This window comes from Gekko japonicus, unplaced genomic scaffold (genome assembly GCF_001447785.1).
Source record: "Gekko japonicus isolate JY-2015 unplaced genomic scaffold, Gekko_japonicus_V1.1 scaffold1287, whole genome shotgun sequence".
NCBI lineage: Eukaryota > Metazoa > Chordata > Lepidosauria > Squamata > Gekkonidae > Gekko > Gekko japonicus.
Genome location: NW_015165862.1, coordinates 55,156 through 69,169, shown reverse-complemented (window position 1 = coordinate 69,169; position 14,014 = coordinate 55,156). Strand labels below are relative to the sequence as shown.

The 14,014-nt window shown below is 48.8% G+C and overlaps 1 protein-coding gene across 1 annotated transcript in view; it reads left to right on the top strand.

Annotated features, from left to right (window-relative positions):
* Positions 1–14,014, top strand: part of LOC107110446 (collagen alpha-1(V) chain) — a 291,309-nt gene that overhangs the window by 253,801 nt on the left and 23,494 nt on the right. The window contains exons 48-59 of the mRNA XM_015411231.1: positions 1,349–1,402; positions 4,135–4,188; positions 4,722–4,775; positions 5,286–5,339; positions 5,653–5,706; positions 5,806–5,913; positions 10,378–10,431; positions 10,844–10,897; positions 11,320–11,427; positions 12,117–12,170; positions 12,546–12,581; positions 13,631–13,684. Coding sequence (XP_015266717.1) covers positions 1,349–1,402; positions 4,135–4,188; positions 4,722–4,775; positions 5,286–5,339; positions 5,653–5,706; positions 5,806–5,913; positions 10,378–10,431; positions 10,844–10,897; positions 11,320–11,427; positions 12,117–12,170; positions 12,546–12,581; positions 13,631–13,684 — 738 coding nt within the window. The remainder of the gene's footprint in view (positions 1–1,348; positions 1,403–4,134; positions 4,189–4,721; positions 4,776–5,285; positions 5,340–5,652; positions 5,707–5,805; positions 5,914–10,377; positions 10,432–10,843; positions 10,898–11,319; positions 11,428–12,116; positions 12,171–12,545; positions 12,582–13,630; positions 13,685–14,014) is intronic.

Genomic DNA, 14,014 nt, shown 5'->3' with positions numbered 1-14,014 from the left:
TCCCCCGCGTTCCCCCCCGAAATGACCTCTGGCCGTGGGAGGAAGAGACCATCAGTGGGCGCCCACAGCTATCAAGGGAGCGCAGTCGACTGTCCTCTAGACTGCTGAGAGAGGCCCTTGGCATGCTTGTCTTGCCTGCAGAGGTGGCATCCAGAAGGCGATAAAGGTGGTGCCAGGTGAGTCTCAGTAAAGACACGGGGAGGGGAAAACAAAATTGACCCAAGAACCACAAGGGTAAGAAAGAAGCCTGACAAAGGGCCAGTATTAAAAGCCTAGCGTATACTTATTAGATACAAAAATATGGGTATTTATTAGGAAGACGGTTTAAACCATATTAGGGCCCAATGAAAGCCTTGCTGCAAAGTACGAGTGACCTGAACACAAGGGCCAGTACGAGTGACCTGACACATTTCTGCCCCATGGGGGCCTTTTTCAGAGGTCAAGCCATTTGAGGTACAGATAGACACATGTTACAATGAAATAACAATCAAAATATTAATACTGGACCAAAAAAGGAAAGTCCAGCAGCCAGGTGCCTTTGGGCGCCAGACCCACGGCTCCCGTCCCAGGAGGCCTCGTGAGCGCCCTTGCCGTGTGCCCGTTGGCCTCGCTGCTGAACTTTCCTTCTGTAGACAATAAATATTGGCCCTTTGTCAGGCTTCTTTCTAGCCAGGTGAGTCTCCCCAGGGAGGGAGCTGCTTGACTGGGGCCGTGTCACAGACGAGGCCTGCCCCCAGTGGCCACACCCCCGGCCTCAGAACAGGTGGGCACCTCTGGAGAGAGGACGTGGAAATGTGGGCAGGTGCATGGAGGTAGATGCACTGATTCCAGACCACCGAAGGATTCATGGCTCAAGGGCCGCACTTTAAATTGTCCCTGAACCAACTGAGGTTTCCAGATGCTTTTGGCAAGACCTCCTTTTGGGGCAGGGGAGCATCGCGGGGGGGGGGGGGGAGCAGAAATCACGCGATGCCTTTTCATCACTCTTCTTTTTCATTCGGCTTCCAAAGGGCCTCAGCAAACTGGGGGACCCAGCGTCTGCCCCCTCTTGTCACCCATGGGGCTGGCCGGGACCAAGGGAGCAGGCATTTTGTTGGGGCTGTTGATGTGGCAGCAATCCCTGCCTAGAATGGCGAGGGCCCAGAGGGGTGCTTCCAGGGAAGGCCGTGGTTTTGGACTCAGGGTTGGTGGGCTCTGATGGGCCTTTGCAGAGAGGGACACAGATGGGCCGTGCCAGGGGAGCTGGTCCCTTGCTGATTCAGGGAAGTAGGGGGGTGCGTGAGACGGGAGAGCCCTTCCCCATATCAAAAGTAAATGTGATGCCAGTTTTTCTTTCTGCAACTTACAGGGCGAACCAGGAGAAGCGGGAGAGCCTGGCCTGCCGGGAGAGTCTGGTCCTCCGGTAAGTTTGAGCCTGATTTATTTTCTGCATTCAGATGAAAGAGACCAATGTTGCTGCTGCGGCTGCTGCTGCCCCTCAGAGAAGGTTTGAGGCCTAAAAGAGGTTTCTGTGACCTCAGAGCCAACCTAATCTGCTTCCCAGGGCTGAGGGAACACGTTCCTTTTGCACCCCCTGCCTCAGTTGGCTTTTCAGACTGAGATGGCCTCTTCTTACGGGATGTGCATCAAGCGTCGCTTTCCCCCAGAGTGTTTGATATCCCACTCTTCACCTTCAGCTTTTGGGAGGCCTGGGGGTGCCGGGCCAGAGTTTTCCACTGTCCCTGGCATCAGGAGCCTAGCTGGTCCATTGTGGCGAGAGCGTTTGGACATCCCGGCATACTTCCCCCAAGAGCAGGAAGCAGACTGTGACGTTGGCAGGAATGTTAAATCAGACCTTCCTTGGGGTTGCTGCTGTGTGTCGGCAGGAGCGCGGCCAGCGTCTGCGTCTGCCACAGAGGACTGAAGTGACTGTGAGGGTGTGTGAGTGAGGCAGGGCAGCTCCTGGCATTGAGCTTTTCGCCGGAAAGGAGGAAGGTGCCACTGGAGGAAGGGGGGGGATTCCCCTCCTCTCCACACATTGCCCTGAGCTCCTTGATCATCAGGTTTGGTGTTTACAGAGCACTTTTTGAGTAGTCAGAGCCTTTCATGTGCATTAACTTGGTAATCCTCTTGAAGTTGTCAATATTAACTCCATTTTGCCTGCACGGAGCGGAGGCTAAGAGCGCAGGGGCTGACTAAGACCCGCGAGTAGGTTTCGGGGATAGGACTTCCCAGACACAGGCGAGAATCACCTGCCCTGTCTGTGACTCTTCTCTGGCTGGGAGAGTAGGGGCCAGGCCACATGACCAAATTCCCTTGGTGCTGCCGCCAGGGCTTCAGATTAGACCTATGCCAGGAGCTCTACACTGGGTTCCCAGGTGCACGACAGCCTCCACATAAGAGCACGTGTGGCATTTTCCCAATGTGAGATGGCCATGGAGAGCTATTGTTTGCCCAGTTAGGGGGAATTACATGTACTGAATAGCAGCTCCCCGGGGCCTTTTCAGGTGTGGAGAACAGCGTCATGCGGGGGGCAGGACTTAAGCCCTTCGTCTCCACTTCTTGTTCACACACACTGCTACCCAGTGATGATAGGTGATTGATCCAAGTCTCTGTTTAGAGCATTTTTCCGTGGACCTCTTCAGGCACAATTTAGGCTGCTTTGGCTTTAGTTTCATATATATTTTTGCTGAATACTCTGGTCTGCAAATCCTACTTGAATGAAATCAGGGATGTTTTGGGACTGGTGCATTAGATATGGGGGTTATTTGTATGAACAAATAAAAAACCATCCCTACAGACCTGCCTCTGATCTGCCCTTTATCTGCAAAGTGATTGAGAAATCAGAAGCCGACCAACTCCAGGTCTTACTGAACCCTTTTCAGTCTGGTTTCAGGCCAAGCTATGGGACAGAGACAGCCCCGGTTGCTTGAGCTGATTACCTCCATCTGATGGTGGCCATGTGTCTTTGTTGCTCCACCTGGGTCTCTCTGTAGCCTTTGATGTGGTGGGAAATCTTGACATCCTGTTGAGGCAGCTGGATGCAGGAGTAGGTATCAGTGGATGTTCCTTGGTTCATTCTTCATGGATCAAACTCAAAAGGTTGCTGTAGGAGACCATTTGTCTTCAGTTTGGGAACTGTCCTGTGGGTTCCACAGGGTACAGTCATCCCCCATGTTATTCCATCTCTATGTAAAGCCTTTAGGAGAAATCATTTGTAGCTTTCGAGTTGTATGTTTATTTATTTTACTTGGGTATTAAAAATTTTATCCCACCTTTCCTTGTGGTTCAAGGCAGCTTACAATAAGAGTTAAAAACATTTTCAGTTTAAACCAAAAAGAAAATGTCAAACCCCATATCTCTCCCCCCCCCCATAAGACGTCTCTGTCCGAATGCGCTGGCCACATGATAGAGGTTTTGAGCCACTGCCTGACTGCTGTGCTCAATTGCTGAAAGGGATCAAATTGAAATGGAACCCAGACAAGACAGAGGCCATGCTAGCTGGAAAGCCTCAGGTCTTGAATGATGTTGTAATTTTGATGGGGTTTGGCTGACTCTTTGCTGACTTGGTTAAGAGTTTATACTGGACCCAGCATTGCTACTAGAGAAGCAAGTTAATGCAGCTTCAAAAAATGTTTTCCAATTTAGTTTAAGTCGGCCCCCTACCTGGCCACCTGAATCTGTGCCAAAGTGATATCACAACTAGACTACAGTGCCAGTGAGTGCAGGACGCCACCACTCAGTTGTTATCAGGAGGTAGGAGAACCCTAACCCTGTTGCACCCATCCTGCGAGCCCTCCATTGGGTGCTCCGGGGTTATTGAGCGCAATTGACTCATGCAACTGATTGTGTTGATTTGCTTGGTGTGATCCACCTCGAGTCTCAGTGAGAAAGGTAGATAGTAAATAATATAAAGAAAGAATATAATAATAATAATAATAATATGAATATTATAATGTAATATATTATACATACATATGTAATATAATCTATAATAATATAAATAAAATAAATACAGTTCATGTTCCCTCTGCATCCCTAGCTTGGCTGTCAAGTTGCTGATGTCTGGCCAAAGTACTTGCACTCTCTTTAGCAAGCAAAATCTAGTAGACATACGCAGATAATGCTTTTTCCATCTTTTCCATATTTCTGTAGGGTCCAGTCGGTTTTCCTGGAGACCCCGGACCTCCTGGTGAACCTGGCCCAGCTGTAAGTACTCCTCAGGGAGGGCGAGATTTGTATCCTTCTTTCTAAGAAGCATTTCACGTGGCACAATCTTCAGCATGACTCCATAGGATTTGCTCCCTTGTGAGCGTGCCCAGGATTTCACTCTGAGCCTGCAGGTCTTTACTGCAGAGGCACCAAAGAAAACTGGGCGGAGAAAACTGGGTGGCCGTGAAGATAATCCCTGGGTTTTTTCTGCCTTTATAATCATGAGGGTTAGAACTTTGCATCTTAGAAGAGGAGAAGAAGAAAGGTAACTTTCTCAAGAGGCAGACTTCTAGGTTGTGGAATGAATCTGCATTTGCAGAATCAACACAGCTCTGTTGAAACAGATGTTGTAGGTGCTGATTTGTCAATGGGCTGCATCTTTTCATCTGCCTTTGTTGAGAATATGGGTATGGAGAGGCACCTGCAGTTCCGTTCCAGATTTGTATGCTTGTGACGTGTTGCCTTCAAGACACGTGGACTGGTGGTTGGGCAAGGTGTCTTCTTCTAAAGCATTTTTCCTTTCCTTCTAGGGCCAGGATGGCCCAACAGGTGATAAAGGTGATGATGGTGAACCTGGACAGACGGTGAGTGAATACAAGTCTGTGGCATCTGCCTGTTAGAAACGGGGGCTTCTGCATGCCAAGACTTGTTCCCGGAGAGCCTGCGTTTGTTCTAATGCAGTAGCCATTGGCCGAGTTGCATACAGCAAGTGCGGATGGCCGCCAGGCAGGGCAAAGATTCCCTGCTCCAAACCTGAAATGGACTTTCAACCATCACCATCCCCTACACCCTCTCATGAACCATGAAACAAAACTGTGAGGTTTATTCCTGGCATTATAGATAGCATGTAGCATAGTAATGAGCTTGTGGCCTTGGCTCTGGGCCCTGGTGAAATGCACTCATTCTCCGCCATGCCATCCCAAGCCAGGGCCCTGTTTCCAGGCGATGAGGCATTTGGGATCTGCTTCCCTTCCAACAGACTGACAGGAAGCCCACGCTACTCTGGGTGCACTGTGGCAAGCTGGGCTCTGTTGGAGGGATGATTCAGCCATTGTTCTTCTTGTCGATGTAATAATGTTCTCTCCTCTCTTCAGGGCTCCCCTGGTCCAACTGGAGAGCCAGGCCCCTCGGGGCCACCAGGAAAAAGAGTAAGTTTTTTCTTGCACATGTTAGGAAAGCTCACGAGAAACCCGCATTGACATCTGGGCAGCTGAGCTGAGGCTTGTGGGTATCAATGCGCAGAAGAGCCAAGCAGCCCTTTCTTGCATTTGGGGAAGAGGAGGTCCACCTTCCTCAAAGCATCAGTTGATCATCCCTTTGACTAAGACTGGTCTGGGTCGGAGATTAGCTTTCAGTTCTCATGCGTTAGTTGCACTATTTGTCACCTCTCAGAGTATCTTTTCAGCCAGTCCTTTTCACTAGGCTGGCTGTAATTCTTGCTTTTCTCCCCTTTTCATTTAGGGCCCTCCTGGTCCAGCAGGTCCTGAAGGCCGGCAAGGAGAGAAGGGAGCCAAGGTAAAGCACTGACGGTCTTAGAGGCACAGAAAAGTCAAACCCAGCTTGCGTCTATCTGTTCTTGTCTGCAGCCTGGTTTTCATTGCTTCTTGTCTTCAGGGTGAAGCGGGTTTGGAAGGGCCTCCTGGGAAAACAGGCCCTGTGGGCCCTCAGGGACCGCCAGGAAAACCTGGTCCAGATGGACTGCGAGGAATCCCCGGCCCTGTGGTGAGTGTTCCAGAGTTCTTCCCATAGAAGGTCAGGACACAGCTGGGCATTAACTGGGGCTGCCACGTAATGGTAGAGCTCCCCACATCAAGTTTGGTGTCGTGGTTAAGTTCGCGGACTCTAATCTGGGAGAACCGGGTTTGATTCCCCACTCCTCCACTTGCACCTGGCTGGATGACCTTGGGCAAGCCATAGTTCTGACAAGAGCTGTCCTTGAAAAAGAGCAGGTTCTCTCAGAGCTCTCTCAGCCCCACCTGCCTCACAGGGTGTCTGTTGTGGGGAGGGGAAGGGAAAGGAGTTTGTGAGCCGCTCTGAGACTCCGAGTGAAGGACAGGGTATAAATCCAATCTCCTCCTCCTCCTCTTCTTCTTGTTCTTGTTCTTCTTCTTCTTAAGGCCCACAGCCCAGCATTTTGCAGAATGCTTTTTATTTGGTCCAGATTGGGTGGCTGGAAGTAAGGGTCATTTTGGGTTTAGGAAAACTAGTATCTTCGTATTTATTTCTGGACTATGTGGGTTACATTTGGATAAAAGTGTAGAGAAGTACTTTAAAAAACAAGATTTTTTTAGAAGAGGAAAAATGGAATAACTCTTGTTTCTTCTGACTGGTGGCTGTAGGGCCTTCTGTTCACTGAGCTTGCTGCTCCTCCTGGCCACCAGTAAGGTCCTCCTCCAGTAAAACCTTCTGTTGGGAAAACATCTGGATCGTTGGGGATTATTCAGTGGAATGGATTTTTTTAGTAAGATGAGAAAAGGACCGTTACCAGACTGATTTGTAGGATCTCATGGTCTTTCCAAGCATGAGAAAAATCCTGGATCAGAAGCACATACGGGGGAGACGGTGCTTCCCCCCCCCTCCAGTGTCCGGGGGCAGAGGTGGCTCCAGTGCTCATTTGCCTTCTCTCGGGGGAGGGGAAAGTAATTCTTCAAGGAGGCAGCAGGGAATCTGGATCCTCCCTCCTGGGACCCCCACTCAATCCACTCTGCCCCATCTATATAAGGACAACATTGCAAGTGGGACCCACATGGCCTATGGGCTTTGTCAGATGCTCTTGAAAGCTCAGAGGAACACAGAAACATAGAGCTGGAAGGGACCCCAAGGGCCATCTTGTACAATCCCCTGCATGATGCTGGGAATTCTCAACTACTTTCTCACACTCCCCCAGTGACCCAGTGATCTGTGCCCAGAGGAAGGCAAAAACCTCCAGGATGTCCTAGAGCAGGGGTGTTGAACTCATTTGTTGTGAGGGCCGGATCTGACATAAATGAGACCTTGTTGGGCCGGGCCGTGTGTGTCATAAAATGTAATGACAGGTAGCGGAGATATAAACTTTATAAATCTAAGTGTTCTTCGAGAGATCTGGCAAAGGAGTATGTCAAGCTGGCTGGAATGGAGAGCATTCAAGTTTGTTCCAACTTGCTTCACAGATCAAGGATCTAAAGGTTATGGGCTGCATGCTGACCATAAGGAGCCGGGTTTGATTCCCCACTCCTCTGCTTGCATCTGGCTGGATGACCTTGGGCAAGCCGTAGTTCTGATAAGAGCTGTCCTTGAAAAAGAGCAGTGTCTATCAAGAGCTCTCCCAGCCCTGCCTACCTCACAGGGTGTTTGTTGTTGGGAGGGGAAGGGAAAGGAATTTGTAAGCCGCTCTGAGACTCCCTTGGGTAGTGAAGGGCAGGGTAGAAATCCAGTCTCCTCTTCTTCTTCTTCCTCTGACTTCTGGAATGCTGACAGAAGACCACAGTCAGTTGGGCAGAAGTGATGCTGATGTGGTGGCCCTTCAGTATCCAAAGAGGACCTGTTTTATAGGTCTGGCTGTCTTGTCATCCCCACTGGTCTGGAGCTCTCCAGTGACAGAACTTTCTGGCTCAGGTCCCATTTGACACCCGCACCCAAAGAGGTCCCTTTTTTTCTGCCTGGCAGCAGCTAGAAGACTTTGGTGGCTCCATTTTTCTGGCTCCCAGAAGAGCCTCACTTGATAGGGTCTGACTGCCACTAGCACTTGAACTGTACTTATTGGTGAATTATTATCTGTAATGTATATGAGTTTTATGATGTGTTTTGTATGTAATGAATTCGTGTTTTAATGTATTTTAACTTTTTAATGTGAGCCGCCCTGAGCTTGCTTCAACGGGAAGGGCAGGATACAAATAGAATTAAATAAATAAATAAATAAGTCCCCACTGTCCCCCTCTTCCCAGACTATACGAATTTTGCAACTGCTTTGCAAAGAGGCCTCAACACCAATACCCTGAAGCATCAGGTGTCTCTTTTGAAGCAGAACAAGGAATCCATTTCACCTAAACATCTGGTAGTTCTGGTTACTTCCATTTGGTTGAAGGAGTTCTCATTGAAGACTGGCTTCGCAGTGGCAATAACAGCTGCTGCCCATACTATTTTTCAACTATTCATTTATTTTAGCAGAATTTTATCCTGCACTTCTTCCAGAGAAGTAGTTTTGGCTGAGGGATAGCAAGTTTCCAATCAGCAGCCAATGAGTTTCTTGCTAAAGCAGGGATTGAACTGGATCTCTGGATCTCCTGGTCTTAACCTGATGTTCTAACTACACTGGCTCTCCGCCAGGAATTTGTGCATTAACCACCATGATGACATGGAACTGTCACAACTCTGCTTTCATAACTAAGGTAGATGCCATTTTTCCTAAGGGAAGAATAATGGCACAGTTAAGATGGTACAGGTCTCAGAAATTTGACTTGGATATTCTACTTTTTTGTTTTGTTGTGAAAGTTCCTCTCAGAGTTAAGAGCTCCATATTCTCAATCTAGAGGTGGCTAATTGGGCATCCTCATAGCTGGACAGGAGGGGGGAAAAACCTCTGCAGGATATCACTGGTATTCCTTTCATGGAGTCACCATTTGTGTCCAATTAAGGACATTTTTCATTAAATACAAATGTTATGCAGTAAAAAGAAAGTTGGATACCAGGCTTTACAAATTCATCTTCAGTTCTATAAACAAACCATACAGATATTTTTAGGTTCAATTCTCCGTCTTAGTCAGAATACCATTCCATTGATCAAACTTATCGTTTACCATACAACATACAGGTTAGTTTACACAATTGTACACATTCCTTTAGTTTCTCCTACCACTCCTCTTTATTTGGAGTTATGTTCCTTTCCCAGTATCTAGCAAGACTAATCTTGCAGAAGTTACAGCACTTAAAACAGATTTTGAGTACCTTTAGGAAGAAAGTCTACATACTCTAGTTTCTCTTCAGACCATACACATGTTTTGCCCATTAAGGAAATCTGTACGCCAGGTCATATATTTTTGAGGCTGGTGGCCAGTTCTCTGCAGGTGTCACTGCCTGTGGGGCTGGTTTTGCTCCCCTCCAGAGAGAGAGCACTTCGTTGTAAGCGGGTTGCTCACTGGAGGAAGAGATGGGATTTTTGCCATCTCTGTAAACCACCTGACCTCCTTGTGGGTATGGGGCAGTCTTGCCTGCCCTCCAGGACAGGATTGATTTAGGGCCCAGATTGGACAGGGGTCCCCTTTTCCCATTCCTTCCTCTCCCTTTTTTTTCTCCATCCTTCACTGTGTATTCCGCTGATGAGTTTGCCCAGTCTCCCTGCTAGGGTGTAGAATGCGTGGGGCCATCGGCTATATATGGGGGGGGGGGGGGGGGGCGGGATGCAGTTCCAGCAGCAGGCTGCCCTATGGTGACCAGGAAGATGAGGGAATATATCTGCTGATCAAATGAAACTCCCCCATTCACTAATTTTTGGCTTTATTTTATGGTGACTATTGGTCTACTGCCCTTCCAGCCTTCTGCTTGTGCTCACCCCCTTCCCTTCCTCAGTTCAGCCTCCCCTCCACTTGGCTTTTGTCCAGTCCGCCCCATGGCCCCCCGCAGAGCCCTTTCAGTGGCCAAAAACAGCAGACGCGCTGGCAGGACCCAACCCCTTAATATTATTGTAAGCCAACTATGGGAAGAAAGATATATTTCTAATGCCGCATGCACTGCAAATGAAAAATCTGCATGGGGGGGGGGCACTCAGTGACAGGGGAGGTTTTTCTACAAGCCTGGGAGAAGCCCCAGGTTCCCAAAAAACCAAGGGTGTCTTAAAACGAAACTGTTGAGAAGAAGTGTTTTAAGGAAAAAAGAAGGATCTCATCATGATGCTGCAGCACAACATCTCGGCCACCATTTTGAGGTTGCTTAGCAACCCCAGAGAACGTTGCCAAAGTGCAAGAGAGGAGAAGGTGGCTGGCAGCAGGGAGGGGCAGTGGTGAAGGGAGGGCTGGGTGGGAGACAGGGAGGGGGGAGGCTGAGAGAGAGGGGAGGAAGTGGGGGCTGAATTTCCCCCCCCCATGAGTTCCTAATGGGTCCCTCACTTGTCTAAAGCATAAATATGGCAAAGTCCACACCTTACTAATCTATGGAAGCCGTACCTTGGTCTGCAGGACTTAAGAATTGCTCATGATGATGGTTGTCTTCCAGGGCGAACAAGGACTTCCGGGTGCCCCAGGCCCAGACGGACCACCAGGCCCACTGGTATGTGTGGGGGCCCCACCCCTTCCTGCTTGTTCACAAAGGGACTTTGCATCCTCTCAACTGTATCTTAAGTATCAGATCCTCCAGTCTAGCAAAGCTGATTTCACAGATCACCTGATGAACCACAGCCATGGTTTGGATGGATTTGTGAATGAGAACTGCCCTGCCCACATGGCCCTGCTTGGAATCCATGGTCTCCCCAATGTGCACCCCCCACTCCACAGTCCGACGCACAGAAACACACTCTTCAGATGTGACTGAAATTTGACTGGGAGATCATCCAGCAGCGGAACTGAAAAATTGAATTTCCATCTGAATTTAAAATTTCCATCCAGGATTAGTTTCTCGTTTCACAATGAATTTAAGGGGAAATAGTATGTATTTTCAATGTGCATCTTTGTATTGTTCTCAGGGTCCTCCTGGTTTACCTGGCTTGAAAGGAGATTCTGGTCCAAAGGGAGAAAAGGTGAGGGGCTGCGTGCGTCTTGACCCAGATCTTGTCCGCTGCAACAGCTGAGTTTCTTCTCTTCTGACTTACTTCTGAGTAATCCTGCTAAATGGATTTGAGGTCCTCAGTGGGAGAACTACATTCCATGTCCAAACAGAATTTTTTAGGCCTTGGAATTTCAAACCTGAACTTCAGTCTGAGAAATTTGTCCACTGCATTTTATATCTGCTGGCATCCCATTTGGTATTCGCAAACAGGTCCATGTTACGTGTGTTATAATCCCACACTGGGACTACTGAATTGGAAAGGGGTTTCCCCCCCCCCTTCTCTCACAAGGGAAAAGATTGCATGTAACCCAGAATATGATTGCTACATATTATGGTAATAGTTTTTTGTTTGTTTTGCCTGGAAACTTGAAACATGACCTTTAATTTTTCTAGGGTCATCCAGGCTTGATTGGTCTCATTGGGCCTCCTGGTGAGCAAGGAGAGAAAGGAGACCGAGGTCTGCCAGGCCCACAGGGAGGATCGGGGGCTAAAGGAGAACAGGTAGGTGTCAGACTCGGGCTCACCTTCTGCTCTGTTCTCTGTACCTGTACTCTGTACCACACACCCCTTCTCGCTTGTTTCCCTGGCTAAAGCAGATGTATCCAGCCGTCCACTTATCACTCACCCTCGCTGACATTCCTGGTGGGAGGGGGAGAGAGAGAGAGACTGTGTGAATGTGTGTAATGTAGGGAGGCAACGCTTGTAACCTTTTCCCCAAGCAGCACCTCACGGAACTTTCACATGAGTCTCCTTGAAGAAGATAAGACTTTTGAATGGCTAGTTGAACCATTGTATCTGTCTGGGTTCATAGGATTGCTTATACTTATGATTATGTGACGTATACATGGAATGTGGGCTTCAGTTATACGCCGGGGTTCTTGCTTCTGCTCCTCAGTCCTGACAAAGAGTTCACCTTTTCAGCATCTCAAATCTCTTTAATAAACCTTCTCTCAAGAAAGCCTGTGTGGAGAGTGAGTTGACTGGGAACCTGACAGTAGGTTACTGGAAGAGTCTGTTGGAAATAGATGTCATGCTTGCTTTAATATGTTCCACTGAAATGTACTTGTAAGTAAAAGTAGTGAGCTGTTTTAAGGTCCAAGCTAGAAGGGTCTTCTCCCTCAGTTTGTGGTCAGCAACACCTGTGTCTTCACTGTAGTTCATGATGTTGTTCTTTGTGCTTCTTTCTCCAGGGTATTTCGGGTCCTTCTGGTCCAATTGGCCCTCCCGGCCCTCCAGGGTTACCAGTAAGTAATGAAAAGACAAAGGGTCCCATTTCCAAATGATGCTTTGAACTAGTTGCCGTGGCCTCCTCTGTGGCCAGACCCACCAGTGTCCCCAGAGGCAGCTCAGGGGAGGAGGTCTCTTACCCCCAGCTAGCAGTGGTCAGTCCCTAGGATATGTCATTGAACAACCATCAAACATTTTGCATCTACCTAATTTCAGACATTTACTATAAAAGTTATCCTAATTCTGGATTTTTAAAAAAATGGGTTCGCTGGCTAGAGCAGATGTATCCTTCAGATTTGAAGTTAGGGAAAATGTATCCAGGATTAATTGGTTTGGTCTTGCAAATATATATATATATATTTAATCAACTGCTTACCCTTTCTTTGTTCTAGGGTCCCCCTGGTCCAAAAGGTGCTAAAGGATCTTCGGTGAGCATGCATGTCAAAACTGGAGATTATTTCAGTAGTTGTGGGAATGGTGTAGTGGTTCTTAAGTTGGCTGTAGCCCATATGTCTGTTGGGAGGGATGGGGGGGGCAGCCCTTTTCTCCTTCTCCCAGCCCCTCTCACTCAGTCTTTCTCCCGCACCTTCCATCACCTTCCCATGAGACCACGTCACACGGCTGCCATCTCCAGCATGGTCTCCAGAGCCCTGTTTTGGTTCCTCGGAGGTGCCATCTTGTTCTCGGTGGTGTCTCCTTATAGGAACCACCTTGAACTCTGTTTCCCCTTGGAGCAGAAGAAAGTAGCCATGGTCTCTGATGGCAGCCCATGAAGGCAGGGAGGGGGGAGATTAACAGGCCACGCCCCTCCACCCCACCCACCTGTTGATCTGTTTTTAAAGCCAAGTGTCCTTATGCAGTCCAGGTGGGTACCAGGCAGGGTAGGAGAAGGTCTCTACCCCTATTTATGCAGAAAAAGCAGCGGGAGTTTGAAACAATTCCCTCTGATTTGACATGTGTTCCCACTCCATGTGTCTAGAGTCACAGGTAGGAGATGCTAGCATACAGGGGCAGAAGAAAACTGGATTCATTTAAAGAGCTAAAGAAAAGGGACCATTTCTCTCCTGCATAGTAATTGCAGTCCCTCATGTATTTTCAGGGGTCCCAACTAGTTCTCTTCTACTGATGTGTTTTCCTGTGTGCTTTTCCCAAGTAGAAGAGCAAGTAGAGGCCATGCATGCAAATGTTTGCCATGTGGCTATTTTCAGGCATGAGTCCAAAATGCCCCCAAAGCTAGTGCTCATGTTCCATGTGCCGGTTGTTCCAGCAAGGCGGCAACTGAAGACTTTGCCTTTTGGTCTGAGCTGAGTAAAAAGAAATCCCACAGAGGTAGGCAGGTGGAATGTTTAGGAGCTTTCAGGGTGTTCAGTGTACCTTTGTCAGATCCCTAAAAGGCCGTTACCCCTGTCTCTTGTGTCATTTGGTTGCCCTAACAAAGGTGTTACATGGATTTTGTATTTCCTTCCTTTCTGTCCAGGGTCCAACGGGCCCAAAGGGTGAAATGGGCCATCCAGGGCCTCCAGGGCCTCCCGTGAGTATCGCCTTTAAGCAGCAGCCCTGCGGCCCCCCCCCCCCCCGAGTCTCCTTTCCGTGCCATGTTGTTGCTGTTGTCCTCCCTTCATCCTGTGAAACTGCCACGCCAGAGTCAGAACTTTGGTCCCTCCCGAATATCCAGTCCTGCCCGTCGTGGCTGGCGGTGCCTTTGCGATTCTGGCCGCCCCAAGGTCCTTTGCATGGAGATTCCCGAGACCCTTCTGCAAACGAAGCATGACCTCTGCCACACTGAGCCGTGACTCCTTCCTGTGAAGCTCTCTGCTTCCCCTGTCAGCAAACCTGCAGAGATTCCCTCCCCCCCCCTCCG